Source organism: Sciurus carolinensis, chromosome 4, assembly GCF_902686445.1.
Source record: "Sciurus carolinensis chromosome 4, mSciCar1.2, whole genome shotgun sequence".
Taxonomy (NCBI): domain Eukaryota; kingdom Metazoa; phylum Chordata; class Mammalia; order Rodentia; family Sciuridae; genus Sciurus; species Sciurus carolinensis.
The window spans coordinates 162,009,943-162,027,725 of record NC_062216.1 but is presented as its reverse complement, the minus strand read 5'-3'; the positions used below and the strand labels follow the sequence as shown (position 1 = coordinate 162,027,725).

Sequence of the window (17,783 nt, the reverse complement as noted above, 5' to 3'; positions counted from 1 at the left end):
ACATGTTTCTGTCATACACCTCATGCTGATTAAATTGGATGGTATAGGACACTGCTTCTCATTCCTGCCCACTGAGTGATCTAAGTTGGCTCCATAGTAACTTAGAACAAAGAAGTGCTCCCTGCTTTATAATTCCTTCCCCACTTTCAGACTTTAGTGGGCACAATAAGCTGCAGAAGTTGTTAAAATGCATTTCTGGGCTCTATCCTGCAGAGATTTGGCAAATTGAGGTTAAAAAAAAATCTGCATTTTTAATCTTTATTACAGATGCTTAAAATATATTTCACTGTTTGATGGGATGTCATGTTTGTACATTATTATCACAAAAATTAAAAACTGGCTATAGCACTTTCTAAAACTGCTACATAACTAAGTTTTAAGATTATCCTGTTTTTAAATTTTCTTTATTTCTTCATCTTTTTGAAACATTTCATCTTTTGCAGATCATAGTGCTTTATTAACAGATTCACGTGTTTGTTTCCCATTCTTTAATACAAAAATTATTCAATCATCAATTATTTTCATCTGACATTTTGCTAAGTACAGGATTCATGTCAACATTATTAGATCAGTCATTCAAGTGGGTCACACAAGTTTATCCTAATTGTGCCAAATACCCACTCAAAAGCTCAAATACCCACTCAAAAAATAAGCTGAGTAAGATACCTCCAGGTATATAAAACAACTGTAGTTTCTTGAAGTGAACATCCTGTTTAACAGGTCAAATTGCTAGTCTATGTAAATAAACTGGGAAAGACTGCAGGATACAACTGTACATACCATCAAAGGGTAAGTTCATTCAACAAGAACTTATGTAACTGTACATTTGTACAGTTCTCTGTTGTCATTGCAAAAGTCCATGAAAAAAGTTGTAGTTTAGAATTTAAAACAATCTGGATGAAACAAAATGTACCAGGTGGCTTTTCTGTAGCAGAAATTATAACCATTTTCCTCAAGCGAATTTAAGACAAGCAAAGCTAAAAATAAATATGCAAGCATACCGTAAACTGTAGTCTGTACTTAGAAGAAATTCAAGTACAAAACATAGCAGAGCCTAGGACTATGTAAGATAAATTAAAAATACTAGCAATGAAGCAGTACTTTATGCTAAATAGCAGGAAACAAGTTCTCTAATACCATTATTTAGATCATTTAGTATTTATCTATTTTGGAGTTCAAAACAAATTCTCTTTGCTAATTAAAACATTTGACCAATATACCAACAAATCACACTGCATGAAATAAATGATCATTTAATTCCTCATGAATTGATCTCCTTGATGACTTCAGTTTTGTATAAGCAGAAAGGTTCAAGACTACGTAAATTTGCTCAAAATTCCTGCTGGTATTTATGAAAGCTTTTTAAAGTTATATTCTTATCCAATTGTTGATCACATTATTAATGTAATTCATAGTGGTTTATGTAAGCCAGGTATCAGAAGTGATCTGTTTTGAGTTCTCAGAGGTACTATGTTGACTGACTTACTGGAGAACATCACCCCCTTTCTTCCTCCCTTTGGGAGTTGGGGGAAGAAAGGACACAAATTTCCAAACTTGAAGTGTAAAGAAAATTAAGATTTTTTTTTTCAGGATTGGATTATAACCCTCAGTTATAAGGAATGCCAAATATATGTGAATTGATAAGTTTTCATGAAGCTAAACATAAAACAAAAAAATTCTAGCTAAGTCATGTACTTTTGAGAATGAATGAGACATGATGACAATGTTAATAAGACATGACACACTTACCACCCATAATCAAAAACTTAAAATTCCCTACCTGAAATTGACTTGAAAAATGGTACAATGTTGAAGGACTGTAAGATATTTTAAGTATTTTAAAAGCCTATGTAAATCATAGAATGCACGTATATTTTACATTCAAAGCTGACGTATGGAGCCCATTTCATTCAACTTAAAAGTCAGTCCTTACATATTTGTGATTGCTTTTATTGTATTTTTAAAAGGGAGAACTGGTGATACTTTAAGACATCCTAAAAAGACAGAATAGGTGTGAAAGATTCTTTTTATATCTTGGATGCTTTTAGGTAATTTTTAAATATTTAATATTTGTTCCTCCTTAATCTGAAACTCTTCCAACATAGCTTCTGACCAGCTAAGAAATATTCCTTAGGCACTGTTAGGTGTATTAATAATGAAGCAAGAACCCAAGTTGAAATATACAATTTGACCTTAACGACTTAACAGAACAGCCAACAAACACTGTCTTATCCATTGACAGCAAGAAATGCCTTTGTCCCATTACTCCTGAGATTCTTAAGAGGGAAAACTAATTTTACAACCCTGAAAGGAATCCACAGATAATTATAAGAACTGCACATATTTAAGGTATTAGAAAAGATGTTTTCTTTTGTAAGGCATCAATGATTAAATGAATACAATGCATATCTAACAAAAGATGATTAACAGTATCATAAGACCATTTATCTTTTCTTTTCAAATTCCTGCTACTTTTGCCAGCTTAAATAAGAAACAGAATGCCTCTTGGCCTAAAGAACTATGGTTTTAAAAAACTAAGACATCTGAAACTATTAGGCACATCAAAGGTACAGTTTATGTAGTTCAAGGTTCCCTTTGTAAGGGGCATGAGTTACCTGGCACATTGTACATATGGAACTGTAAAGATCATGTACTAAATTCAACTTTCACATTTTTAGTCAAACTGAAAGACTTATAGTAAATATTCAAACATACCATATTTCAGTTACAACTGAATAAGAGTAACATTTTACCAGATAAAAACCTGGAATTTGAGTATGAGAAACCTTCATACACTGTGCTAGTATTGGTCTCTTCTTTTTAGATGAAAGCCAGTCGTCAATACTTTCAACACAGCAGATTAGAAGATAAACGTCCAAAACAGGTGACTTGGTTGTAGTCCATAATTTAGCAATTCAATGCCACTGGCATCATAATGCTGTGGAGAGCAAGTATATCTCCATATTTTAGTCAGATTTGTCTTTCTTCTTTCCTGTTAAGGGCACTTTGTTTACAACAGCAGACCCAACAGCTGTAACACCTCCAGCCACAGCAGAAACGCCCCCTTTCACCAGCCCTATTCCCATGGAAGGCACAGTTGTAACAGCTGTTTTGGTCACCTCCAGACTCTTTCCACCAATCCAAGCCACACCACCAATGGTGGCACCAACAGCTCCCTTTGTAACATTGAAGATACCCCCAGTCACACGAGACAACATGCCTGGCTGCTGCTGTGGATGATCTTTCATTGAACCTAATGAGAGAAAATATCATAATATAATCAAATATAAATCTTTATAAGAGCAGTACAAAATAATTGAGCAACTGTCCTCACAATCAGGTGGTTAATTTGAGAAGCTAATCATGTCAATTGACTGAAAGACATTAAGGAGTTCTTGGCTCAAGGGTACAGTTTTGTATACATATTTTTATAGTATTCTGGTTCAATACTAAGTTTTAGTACCCATGAAAAGAAATTATTTAGAGACTAGATAACTTTCATAAAACAATCCTATAAGATCTATTTTAAATGCTTCCTTGATTTAGTTTTGTTAAGAAATAATCTTTTTTTAAATATCCCAAAAGCAGGAAAAAATGAAAAGATAAAACATTTACATAACCTTCAATTTCCTTGATATGATTCGGTCAAACAATCTTCATATAAAGCAGTGGTTCTCAAAGTACAGCCCAGGAGTCCTGGGGAACCCACAGGCCATTTCAGGGGGTCCCACAAGTTAAAAACTACTTTCATAGACATATTAACGTGTAATTGTCTTTACATTTTCATTCTTTCACAAGTTTACAACAGTTTTTTCCAGAAGCTAAATACCACAACAAACTGAATGAAGCAATAACTCCAAGAACACAACTGTCTCCCATTAACCCAAACATTAAAGAGATTTGCAAAAATGTATAAACAGTGTCACCCTATAAAAACGTCATGACACTTTTTTTTTTGGAAGAGAATTATGTTTCATAAAAAACAGGATAACCATGTTAGCATGTAGTGGGTATACTGGGTTCTTCTGGTATTAAAATTCAAATTCCTCAATTTTACTGCTAATGTGGTAAAGACACAAGCCCTCTGGGCCTCAATTTTTGAGAATGTAAAGTGTCCTGAAATCAAAGTCTGAGAATCACTGATTTAAATATATTTGGGTCTCTCTACTCTGTGTCCCTTGATATACTTAAGCAGCTAATGCTACGTAAAAACAGAAAAACGAAACTATTCATTATTTAAAATTGTTACTTACCTAAAATCATTTTTATTAAGATGTAAGTAAAGTACATAAACTATAGCTATTGTTAATACTTACATCACTTCCTCAGTGATTCTTATGGAAGAAAAGTCTGCACTTTAAACACATCTAATTTTTTAAAAAAAAACTTTTTAGATATCCCAGAAAAGGTAATATCAATATAAGAAATTTAGCTTTTTTGGGGGATGGGGGGTGTACCAGGAATTGAACTCAGGGGCACTTGAACGCTGAGCCACATCCCCAGCCCTATTTTGCATTTTATTTAGAGACAGGGTCTCACTGAGTTGCTTAGCGCCTCACTTTTTGCTGAAGCTGGCTTTGAACTCCTGATCTTCCTGCCTCAGCCTCCTGAGCCACTGGGATTACAGGCATGGTGGCTAGAAATTTAACTTTTTTCTAAGTCATAAGTTAATTTTCTTTGGTTGGTTGGTTGGAGGGTTTTTTTTTTTTTTTTAAAACAGAGCCACATAAATTAACATCTAACTTCAAACTTATATAATGACTAGCCAGAAGATTTCATAAAAGATTCATTGCACCTTTGTAACCTAATAATTTAGTCAACATGGCCACATAGTCAATGGTGTTTTTCTACATTTTGTGGGAAAATATTTGGTAACTACATAGTTCATGTTTCACCCACTGAAAAAGTATAATCTTACACATTTAAAGATAAATTCTTGGGTATACAGGACCACATTCTACCATAAGTTGGGAAAATCCCAGTCATTAATCAAAATAGTGTTTAGGTATGGATATAGCAATGGCTAAATTTAAAAAAAGAATGTGTTTATTAAGTAGTGGAGTTGGGGATGTAGTTCAGTGACACAGCACTTGCCTAACATGTGCCAGGTCCTGAATTCAATCTCCACCACCACAAAAGGAAAAAAAAAAAAAGTAGTAAGCATAATTTATACAATTTTTAAATGACTGAAATAAAAGACTTTAGATACAGATGAGCATTTGAATATGTTAACTATAAAATTATGATGGAAAAGATTACATAATTGGTCATCCTTTTGTAATTAAGGTCAAAAACATTAGGGAAAGGTAAAATACTGATTTGAGGATAACATAGATGACTGCCTCATGCCAAATACCTCATTGGCAAAATTATCTTACTTTGCCAAATTTGACAATTTTTCCTTATAAGATAAATATTAATACTCTCTTTAATTACTGTGTACTCTTAATTGCCACCATATAAATTATCTACTTTGCAATCTACCCTTGTTAAAACAGCTCGCATATAAAGACATCCCTGAGGCTCTGTTCTCTTGCCTGACAATCATCCTCCTGGATACCTTTATCCCTTTCCTGAATTCTTTCTATAAAGTCCTTTTAATTTTCTCATTGAAACCTAACTTTTCAACTCAATAGTGCTAGTCTTAAAAAACAGCAAGGAAAAAAGTTGAGCTAATAATTTTCCAGGATATTCTTCCACCAAGCAACTAAACTAAATTAAACCAAATCAGCTACTTCCTCCAACTTCTTTTAGGCTTTAGAGCAAGTTTTTCATTGTGTTATTTGTCTACCAATATAAGAAGAAATTTTTGGACAGTGGATAACATAACTGGGAAGAAAATATAACCGTGTCAGGACTCCCAGCCCTGGCAATTAATATGAAAGTCGCCAAGGATCATTATTTGTATTAAGTTTAATAACATTCTGTGCCAAAATTATAAATTAAAAATGCCATGGGCCTGGGGCTGTGGCTCAGTGGTAGAGTGCTTGCCTGGCATGTCTAAGGCACTGGGTTCGAGCCTCAGTACCGCATAAAAATAAATAAAGCTATTGTGTCTGTCTACAACTAAAAAATATTTTTTTACAAAATGCCTATACTCATTTTCTATATGGAATGAGAATAATCCAGGGGACAGTTCATATTTCCAAGGTGTTTGGAAGTAAAGAAATAAAAATGATTCATGAAGTCCTAATTTTCAAACTATAAAAGAATTATGATTCAGAAAGACATTAAACCGACACTAACGCCATGCATTTATTAATACAGGAAGAGAGAGCTACCAAGTATAATGGGTAAGAGGAATTTAAAAACAAATCTCAAATGTTTCTTAAATTAAGATGATCTTTTTATATGCAGGACATCAAAAATAAACAGTTTATCCTTTCTATCTATACCCAACCATTAGAAATGAAAAGACATTCTTACTTGTGACATGGTCTTAAAAGTGTGATAGGGGACTGGGGATGTAGCTCAGTTGGTAGAGTGCTTGTCTTGCAAACTCAAGGCCCTGGGTTCAATCCCCAGTACCACAAAAAAAAAAAAAAAAAAAAGAAAAAAAAAGTGATAGGAAAATGAACCATACATGATAAAATTAAATTGTGTCTCCATTCATCAATATCTGTGCTTCTTTATTAGAAGGTAAAAATGTTTATCTTCAATTATTTTTAAAACATTTCATGAACAGGTAAACAAGTTATAATTCTATAAATTTAATAAAAGCATTCACTCAGATATTCTTTCCATTCTTTGTGTTATAAGTGCATACTTGCCTTCTGGTGGTTCATCACTAAGGTATGATGGAATTTCTTGATTTTTATCTGCTTGATTCATATCTCCTAGAAAAACCATACAAACATTTCATTTTAAGTTCAGACTACCACTACCTCATGCTAAATTAAGACTTTATTTAGACAAACATTCATCATAAGACTACTTCATTTTGTGTCTTTTCTATTTCAAATTGCAGTATTTAAGAAATACATTAAATGACAAGAGAAAACTACAAATTTCTTTGAATCACTAACTGAAGAGTGGCGGTCATAGTATAAACTTTCCTAATATTGTTACTGCAACGCTTCAACTTGTGAAAATTACCAATTAAAAGAGCTGGAAGGTGGGGTTTAAGGGAAAAAAGAGTCATATCTCTTTTATACAGATGACACCCTATTCTTGTTCTTAAAAAAAAAAGAGAGAGTAACAATTCACAATCCTCTATGAAAAAACATATATAATTATTTACAAGTAAAAGTAGTCAGAAAACCTAGGAAATAAAAAATAAAATATGCTGGGATGAAGAAAACGGTTAAATTTCTTTTCCCACTTTTCTTTACTATCTTAAAATATTTTGCTTTTAAATTCACATAACTAAGTAAAGACCAAGACAAGTCAAGATTGGTCTAGAAGTGGTCTTTATGACATACTGTCTTGGACGGATACACACACACACACCTGGGTCTGTGATCCCAGCTATCAACTGTTGTTTCTCAGGCTCTTTAGAGCCTAAATTACTCTATCTATAAATGTACAACAGATATTTTAAAAGGATACCATGAAAATAACAATGTACCTTAGTATTTAATTAAAAAATAGTGATCAAGTACCTAATCTAGGCTAAGCAATGTTTCAGCATAAGATATAGCAGTGATTAAAAGACCAAATACCACCATCATGAAGTGTCACTCCAGTTGAGGAACATAACATACAAACACACTATACTGCTTGTCAGCTGGTGTTAAATGCTACAGAGAAAAAAAAAAGGGTAGAAAGGGGAAGAAGAGTGATATTTTAAATAGTGTAGTCTGTGAAGGCAAAGGAGGTAAAGATATCAGATATTAGATGAGTCAAGGTAGAAGAAACGGCAAGAGGAAAGTGTGGCAAGGGCTATATCCAGGAAGTGTAGGAGAGGAAGTCAAAGAGATAGTAAGGATCACACAGGCCCTAGCAGGCAAAGATGCAGATTGGCTGAGTGAAATGGGAAGCCAGTAAAAGGGATTGAACAGAGGAACCAGATGTTCTGATTTATATTCTTAAAAGATCGTTTTGGCTGCTGTGGAAATAACAAACAATAGGAGAACTCCAGCAGGAGAACCGACTTGTTAGAAGACTATTTCAATAATAAGAGCACAAAATGTGGTCCATGCTGACTGTTGAGAAGTACAGCATTTTCAAAGGTAATTGTGATTTCATGCAATTCATCTTGCTATGCCTTTAAAACCTAAATCCTATCTAGGAGGGAACTTCACTGCACCCTAGAATCCAACAGCATATGTCATATGTTTAATACTTATGTATGTATATATGTATGTATGTATTTTGCTCTAATGAAAATCCTGACTCAGGCCACTTATCAATAGCACTTAATCTTATCCTGGTCTGGTTTTTTAATTCAACATATATGTATTTTAAGATTAAAATCACCGCATATGTATTTTAAAATTAAAAAGGAAAGCATGTAATCTCTTTAAAAAAATATTTTAAAAGGCCAAAAGAATATCAACTGTTGCATTACTAGAAGAGGTTCATGACAGATTTGCCTTAATTTTAAAAAGTCCTCAAACTATAAAGTTACATGCATTTCAATTCATATTTGTATTTTTAGCATCACAGTAAAATCATAAGAATTATGCACATCATGGTTACAACTCTGGCTTTAGAAAATCTAAGTTTGAATCCCAACTTGATCATATACTATAGGGCAGTGGAAAAATAGCTGCTATTTAGGAGATTTAAAATAAAAACTGAGGGCTGTGGCTGTGGCTCAGCGGTAGAGTGCTCACCTAGCACACATGAGGCCCTGAGCTCGATCCTTAGCACCACATAAAAATAAAATAAAGGTATTGTGTTCACCTACAACTAAAAAATATATATATAAATGTTTTCAAAATAAGTAAAATAAAATAAAAACTGAAGATATTCTAGTCCTCACAAGATGAAAATGCTATTTAACAAATTCTAAAAACATACAGATTCCTGACAGAATATATGTGTATTTTCCTATGAAAAATGACTATGTTAAACCACTTTCTTCCCCACTGGACTGTTAACTTCAAGAGGACAGACACCTTTGTTTACCACTGCAACCCCATCATAACATACACACATATACACACAAATCCACCAAGATCACTTGATCAACTATGCTCATGTGATCAATAATCAACAGAAGCTATGATACCCTATAAATAAATATGGGGAAAATTATATGCACTCATATATCTTACATATTTTAACTAGAGTTTAAAAATAGATAGGATTAGAATAGTAACTATACATTTCAAAAGTGCCTTTCTGATCCCCAGTCATAAATTCCTAACAGTCTTGCTTATTCTTCCTAACACAGAATCCTTATAAAACTCTTTATTTTTCTACACTTTACCTATCTTATAATCAAAAAATGAACATCATTTAAAAATTAGAACTACTTTATACTATGACAGCATAAAGATACATGCAAATTAGTCTAAACAATATGAACTGACTTCATCTTTCTGTGGGAAGGCAAGGAGGAGACTTGAGCAAAGTAACTGTCAGATGTATGCTTTAAGAAGCTAACTAAAGCAAGAACAGATGGAAGGACAGAGATTAAAAACAATAAGTGGCTACTGTACTAGTACAATCTGAACTGGCAGTTTTTCCTGTCTAAACAACACTTGGGCAAAAAAATCTAGAAGTCAACCTTGACTTCATCTTTTTTTACATTTTCATCAGATCAATTAATTGCTGCATAAATAAATCCAGAATATAACCACCTCTCACCGCCTCTTCTAACCCATCTTACTTGTTTACACTATTACAAAATCTCTGGTCTCCAAGCTTCTACCTTTGCTCCCTCTTCAATTCAGCCATGTAATACTCTTAAAACCCTCTACTTCCTAGTTTGCACAAAATAAAATCCAGAGTACTTACACATTGGCCTTTGAAGCCAGACATCTAACCCCCTCTGATGTCTCCTACCATTCTACCTCTTGCTCATTCTGCTCCACTAAGACAAAGTTCCTTATTTAGGCTCTTCCTCAAGATCTATACATGGCTTGCTTCCTTGCTTCATTCAGGTCCTTGTGCAAATATCCCCTTCATAAGACTTTCCCTAACCACCTTATAAGAAGCAAGCACCTCTCCTACTCTATCATTTTCATGTAAGCCTGCTCTATTTTCTTCATAGCTCTGTCACTAAATATATCTACTTTGTGTCTCTCCCAATTAGAATGTTAGCTCCATGCAAACAAGGGCTTGGTTTTGTTCCCTACTCCAACTCCAGAGCCTTAATGAATGTCTGATGCATGAGGGACCCTCAAATACTTTTAAGTTTTATTGTACGTAGTAGAATATAACTTGGGTATTAAGATGAAAGGAAGAATCTAGGATGTTAAATTTCTAGAGTAAGCAACTAAGTAGACATAGATGGTGATGAAAACAGGAGATACTAGGACAGAATCCACCCATAGGAGAAGTGGAAGAAATTCTGAACAAACTGTATTTGAGATGCCTTCAGGGCATCCATAGGAGATATTCAGCAGGCAACTGGATTTAAGGGGCCAAAGACTTAACAAGAAGTCTATAAGTAGAGTTGAGGTTCTGAGAGTGGTGTGAAGTGATAGCGGAAGCTGTTACGTGTGGATGACATGATCAAGGAAGGGTGATGAGAAGTAGACTGATAACACTAACTGATCATGTTTAAGAGGTTGATCAAAGAGAAGTCAACAAAAACAATCCAAACAAACCTGCAAATGATAGCCAAATGAATTTTAAGCTTCCTAAAGACATATGCAATGCACACATTAAAATCATTTATGAAGAGTGTATACTGCAGGAAAATGCTAATATTATATTTAAAAGCTGGTATAAAAGGTATACTTTGTATGATCCAATTATTTTAAAAATTCATATGAAAATATGGGAAAGAAGCATACCAAGCTGTTAACATACCTGCATGTTAGGGATAGGAACATGCTTACATAGTGCTTATAGTTTATTAGTATCATATAATAAACATCTGTAAGTATTTACAGCATGTAGTATTTATATACATTTATGGTGTATATGTAGTATTTATATATATAGCATATAGTATTTATATAAATGCTGCATAATTTCTATATATACACATACATAGAAATGTACGTAGCCAGCAGCTGTATTTTAATTTTTAATGTTTCACATCAATATGTATTTGTAATTAAAGAAAAATATTTTTAGGTCTTAGAAATCAGCAATGTTCATTAAGTAATGTTTTTAAAACTCATCTAGTCCTAGTTATTTTAGGTTTTTACCCACAGATGAAATTAGTCATCTAAAAAAAAAATACTTAAATCATGTGATTCTTTAAGAAAACGACATTCCTGTGTTTTGTTCAGTTATGCTTTTGATAAGAAAACCCTGACAGTCTTGTTCAAATTATTACTATATTAACAGTACAATATTGTTAAGGACATTATCCACTATATCCTTTGATAGTTTGATGTGGAACTATATAAGTACTTCCTTAGAGGTAATTATTCAGAAAATTCCTTGTTTCCCCTAAATGTTTAGCATGTTTTGAGATCTATGTATTTCCCTATTTAAAAGACACAATGATGGGATGTCACCCCTCTCCTTTTGATTTCTAGGAAGCTTACAGCTAAAATCCGAGCTCCACTAAGTGGGCTCCTGTGGCCAGCCTAGTTGTGTCCTATCTCCTGCTCCCCTATTCCTCCATAATCCCCAAGCATCCCTTTCTAGTTCTTATTTTCCCTGGTTTGCAATCTGGATATCTTATTTATATTTTTTTTTCCATTTTGTTTGTACATCTTTTTGCTATAAGCTGCTACAGAGTACTTGTGGAGTTAGTGGGATAAAAACAAAATATTTACATCCACATTAATTTTAAGCATCATGAGAAAATATGCCTATCAACTTATAACCCAAATTTTCAGTTTAAGCTAGGGCTGTGCTTTTCAAATTTATCTTTTTATAAGTAGGTAGGTATGCCAGGGGCTTCAAGAAGCCACAGGAAAAACATGACGCATGCATTTTACTCCACAGTAATTTAGAATACTGTTTAAAAAAAACAAAACAAAACATTTTTCGTAGGTGTAGGTGGATAGCATGCCTTTATTTTTTTAATGCAGTGCCAAAGCTTAAACCCAGTGCCTCACACATGCTAGGCAAGCGCTCTATCACTGAGGTATAGCCCCAGCTCGTTTTTTATTTTTATTTTTTTTTAATGTACACACAGTAAAAAGCAAAATGAAAAATACTTTTTTTTTTAAGATAAACAGGTTTTCAAATAATTTCATTCTTGCCCATCCTCTCAGATTTACCAGCACTCCCCTGCCAGCCCAACCAAATTCCACTCCCATGTTCAGTCTGCCCTTGGATTAGGAGTATTTCTAATCTAAAATGTAAAAAATTAGATACTATTAAACAGAAATATTCACAGCTACATTTAAAATTGTTAGCAAGAGTTACCAATAGGATTATCAATAAACAATTAATCTGGAGCCCTACTAAGTCAGGCATAGGTCTACCTAGACAACAGAGAAAGTTGGTATTTAGAGGAACTTAAAGTCCGAAGACATCACATAGTCTGGTTTTTGGTTTTGTTTTAATGTCTGAGTTTCTTGTACATCACTGGTCTTTTTTTTTTTTTGGGGGGGGGGTGGGGGCGGAGGGAGTGCCAAGGATTGAACCCAGGGTCATTCTACCACTGAGCTACCCCATCCTTTTTTTTGAGAAAAGGTCTCACCAAGAGACTGGCCCAAAACTTGAGACCCTCCAGCCACAGTCTCTGGAGTCACTGGGATTACAGGCATGTGCCACCCCACCTGATCCATCAACTGAGCAAGTATGTGGTATTAAAATTCCTCCTGAACTCTTAGGGTAATAAAAATTGTACAGAAGACACAATTATTTGGGATTTTTCCCCTGAATTTCAAATTATATCATAAAATAATTCTTATAAATGTATTTGCTAAAATCCTTAATTATCTGTAGTGTCATTTGTACTCTTCATACACAAACTATTCCTAACCTCTACCCACATATATGCACCAAACTTTCAGTGATACTACTTTATGAATAGTACCACTTTCTATTAAGGAAAAATAATTTTTATGGCATTGCCCCCTTATCCATTTGTGGTATGTTCTAACATCCCAATGGATGCCTGAAGCCCCAGCTAGTAATAAACCCTGTATATAGTATGTTTTCTCCTATTTATACATATATTTCTATGATAAAGCTTAATTTACATACTAGGAATATAGTAAAAATATTTTTAAAAATATCTTAATACATAATAAATAATATATAAGTAAAACAATATATTATTTTGATATCTGTCTCTCAAAATATCTCATTGTACTTTTTACCTGTTCATTTAAAGGAAGCAATTTACAGTTTCTCTTTGGCATATGTGAACTGCCAGCATGACTACTGTTGTGCTTTGAGCCAGTATTAAGGATAATAAAAGAGTTACTTGAATACAAGCACTGTGATAATTAATGGGATAACCCAAAGGTATACTAAGTGACTAAAAGGTGGCAGCACATACAGCATGGATACAGTGAACAAATCGATGATCAACGTCCCAGGCAGGATGGAGTGGGACAGTGCGTAATTTCATCACACTATTCAGAACAGTGTGCAATTTAAAATTTATGAATGTTTTATTTCTGAAATTTTCCATTTTATATTTTTGGACCATGGTTGGCCACAGATAACACAGGTAACTGTGGAAAGTAAAACTTGTGGATAAAGGAATCCTACATATTACCCACCTGCTTATTACCACGTTGCAAGAAACCTGTTTTCTTGTTTTTTTTTCTTCCCTGACTCCTCGTGGTTTCCGGTACTCTACACCATCAGAGAAACTTCTCTAGAAACATACTACAGAAATGATCTCTGAAAGTATAGAAACCTGTTTTCTTACATTGGGAATTATAAAGACAAATACACCCCTAACCTCTTTTAAAAACAACAAAAAAAATGCTAATAAAATTTAAAAGTATAATGTGGAGATAAGTACCAACTAACAGTAAAAGTATCAAAATGACAATTTTAAAATGTTACCCCTAAATGCTATATTCAACAAAATCATTAAATTTTATATAATCATCTGCCCTAAACTCACTGAATCATTAATTCAACATGTATTTTAGCCATCCTATATGGCAAATATCCTGTTACACATTTAAGGCCTCAGTGTGATTAAGCAAATACAGGAATTACTCTAAGTCAAATTTACAATCAAATGGAAATACCTGCCTGGTACTTATCAGTTTAGTGAATCATTCATACAAGAAACAAAATACATCTGCTCTCTAGAAGCTGGTAATGCACACAAGTTTCTATTTAAAAAAAATTTTTCCTAAAGAAGACAATAATAACAGATAACAGCCTTTTAGATCATAATAAAGATTTAACTTATTCTAGGATGGGCATGGTGGGGTACACATCTGTAATCCCAGCGGCTGAGGAGGCTGAGATAGGATTAGGAGTTCGAAGCTAGCCTCAGCAATGGCGAGGCACTAAGCAACTCAGTGAGACCCTATCTCTAAATAAAATACAAAATAGGGCTAGGGATGTGACTCAGTGGTCGAGTGCCCTTTAGTTCAAGCCCCAATACAAAAAAAAAAAAAAAAAATTTAACTTATTCTAAGGACATAAATCAGTTTCATCTTTTGGTTTTAACATATGACAATTACACTACCAACTAAAACTGATTATAAGTGAATTTTTAAGAAACTGAAATGTGAAAGACCTCTGATAGCAAATTCATCAACAGTTACTTTAAGCAGGAAGTGGGGGTAATTCTTGTCCCATACAACAGTATCACAGATATAGCAGCTGGCAAAAAAATTGAGCAAAGATTAATAACAGCACTATTCCCTAGAGGGTAATTTATTCCAATAATAGAAATAAATAAACAAATGCCACTTGGAAAACTTCTTTTAGTTTTTTTAAAAGGAAAATGGATGAATCAACATTTTGTGGGTTTCAGTAACATCTTGTAAATTTAAACTTTTTGTTCATAATTAAAACAAAGTCTGAAAACAGTACACAGATTTGTCTATGGGTACCACCCCTCCTAACGTGGTCAAGTAAGTGAAATCACACTAACATTTTGTATAAAGCTCAAATACAAAAATACGGTGCACAACAGTTTACCTTAGAAGCCACTTCCAAATGTTACTAAACAATAAGTACCGATTTTCTGATATAAAAAAAAAGACTGTAAACATATTAGCTAAATTCTTCTATATGTACTATATACAGAGGAACTCTGCCACATCCTCACTCCCATGTTTTAGTTTCTCTGCCAAATAACTGCTAGGAGATTTAAAAAATACATTTATACAGAGCTCTAATACACATACACCAAGTCATGTACAGTAAATAGTTTACTGATTCTAGACCTCTTTAGTTAACCAACTATACTTAACATTATGCTTGTAAAGGCAGCCCCCACCCCTTAATCAACAACAAATAAAACTACAAGAAATGCATGAAGTCTAGCAAAAAAAGAAAATGTAATGTTAATAAAACTTACAAGTGCACACACAGTGATATGTAACAACTGGCAGTGTCAAAATAGCACTGTCCATTAAGTGTTGTCCATTAAACAGAACTGCAATACTGTCAAACAAGAGAACCAGTACATCAGTCATCTTCACTAAATTATATTCATCAGTTCAACAGGTATTTGCATCCCTAACATGTGTCAAACACTTAGGCATTGAACAAGCACACAAAGGCTCTACTCTTAAGGTGTATATATAAAAACCAGCCAGAGCAGTAGGAAAAAAGCAAATACTCAATAAATGAAACAAAGAAAGGTGGTTGTCCTGAGTTAAAACACACACACACACACCTGCATATGTATTTGCCTAATGTATTAAACTTCTCTTATGATACTACCTATGGAAACATTTTTACTAAACTCGGTTTCTGATATATTTATTATAACAATGTCCTAAGCAACGAAAAGTGGAAAAAGCAAAACAGGACGCATATAGGTTTATTAAAGGTTACTTCTTCCTTTGTTTTTAAAAAGCAGGCATAGGAACACACCCACATACATGCTGGTTTGATTATCAGTACCCATAGCAATACAGATTTAAAAGCCTAAACAAGAGCATATATAAGAAAATCATAGTACCTAAAGTATTTTCATTTGGAATTGGCACAGCGTTCGCCAGGACTCAATAAATCAAAACAAAACCAATCTCCTCCTCTAGGTGTTTCTAAGGCTTCCCGGCAGTCCCTTCTCCCATTGATCCCTCTAGGCACTTAGCAATTTTTTTTTTTTTTTCTTTAGCAGAGTGACGTGGCAGGAGAGGCAGAAATGACCCTGGAGGCGCTGTGGCTAGGGCTAAGCTCAGCACCTCCTTCCCTGCCTTCATGCTGTACACCCAACACACCCGCGCTCCAGTAGGGTTCCAGAATTTCTATGTAAAACGGGTTTGGGAGTCAAGATGTGACTGGAAGTGTGAGCCTGGAGGCTGATCTTAAAGCTGAGCGTGCAGGGCAGGCACAGCTATTTAGACTGGGGTCGCCAGGGGTGGCACTGATGGGTGCCCCGGAGCACCCCAGTCACTCCTCGGCGCCGGCGCCCTCCATTCCCACACTTGCGGGCTCAGGTTAGGTGAGGTTAGGCGGGGGAGTGGAGCCTCCTACCCGGGAAGAGCACCGGGAAGGTCCAAGCACCAGGAGCCAAGCCCCACGTACTTGAACCCCAGGGTCGTTTACCGACAGGTCAGTAAGGGGGCGAGGGCGCACCGCACACGAGCCCCTCGGCCGCATCCCCCCAGGCTGCTGACGCCCCCGCCCCCGCCCCCACCGCCCCGCCACCCCCACCCCGACACCCGAGACGTTACGAAGTCTGGGGAGGCTTCCTCCGGGAGTCCCCAACCTCCAACCGCCGCCCGGGAGCCAGGGACGCAAAAGCGGAGTGACCCTGCCAGCGAACCTCCATCCGCCCCAACTCCGTCCCGCCCCTCCCCCTTCCCCGCTCAGTGCCCCCCGAAAGGCCCGATTCGGGGCGGCCGGGCCCGCGGAGCCAGAGGGAGGAGTAGGGGAGCTAACGGAAAAACGGAGAACCAGGAGAGCAGGAAGCCAGGCGGCGCCCCCCGCCCCGCAGCCGACTTACCGCCGGGGTCGGGGCCGGCGCCTGCGGCTGGGGCCGGGCGGAGGGAGCGGGAGGCAGCGGGGAGGGCTGAGGCGGCCTAGGCGGCAGCGGCGCTGGACACAGCCCTGGGCAGCTGAGGGCTCCGGAGGTTCCCCTCAAGCTGCGGAGCCAGAAGCCTCGGTCGGCGGCGGCGGCCTCTGGCTGCGGACGTGGCGCCCGACGCGACCCGCCCCCTCCGCAGCCTCCTCAGCTCCCGCCTCCTCCCGCGGCTCCGGCTCCGACGCGCACGCGCGCACGCTCACCCGCGGTCCCCTCCCGCGCCCACCGGTTTCTCGAACTACCGCCCTCCCAGCAGCCCCCAACCAGCCACTTCCCGAAATGCGCAGGCGCAGTACCGCTGTGCTGCTCCCGCCCCTTAGCCCCCGGGTGCCTCCGCGGGAACCCCCGCAGGCCTGCGCGCGCCTCGTCCTGGGGTCTCCCCGCCCCCTTTTTCCCACCGTCCAATCAGGTCGGGCGAGGGGCGCGAAGCTCCAGACGCACGGGCCGCGGCCTTCCGGCCGGAGCTCCATCTCTGACAGCCCCCCGAAGTCTCTGTTCCGCTACCGACTAACGGTCGTCGGAATTTAGAACCTTTGCCCCCAGGAAGGCGAGAAGGTCGCCGCTTTCTCCGGTTCTT

General features: G+C 36.7%; 1 protein-coding gene and 1 pseudogene across 2 annotated transcripts; both read right to left on the bottom strand.

The window, feature by feature from the left end:
* Positions 1-387: 387 nt before the first annotated feature.
* On the bottom strand, positions 388-17,469 carry Tmem263 (transmembrane protein 263). Of its 2 annotated transcripts, none has more exons than XM_047548014.1 (3): positions 17,129-17,469; positions 6,771-6,836; positions 388-3,253 (listed from the first exon to the last, which is right to left on the bottom strand). In XM_047548014.1, exons 2-3 carry the CDS (start codon positions 6,829-6,831, stop codon positions 2,967-2,969), a joined length of 348 nt encoding a protein of 115 aa, XP_047403970.1. In that variant the 5' UTR covers positions 6,832-6,836; positions 17,129-17,469; the 3' UTR covers positions 388-2,966. The 2 variants fall into 2 exon arrangements, with proteins under 2 accessions (XP_047403970.1, XP_047403971.1); XM_047548015.1 differs by lacking the exon at positions 17,129-17,469 and adding an exon at positions 13,758-13,882.
* LOC124984150 (uncharacterized) lies at positions 13,767-13,899 on the bottom strand (annotated as a pseudogene).
* Positions 17,470-17,783: the final 314 nt, after the last annotated feature.

Coding starts and splice junctions, on each gene's coding strand:
- Tmem263 (XM_047548014.1), bottom strand. CDS start 6,831: ATGAATCAAGCAGATAAAAATCAAGAAATTCCATCATACCTTAGTGAT. Junction 3,254..6,770: donor TAGTGATGAACCACCAGAAG/GCAAGTATGCAC, acceptor TTCTCTCATTAG/GTTCAATGAAAGATCATCCA.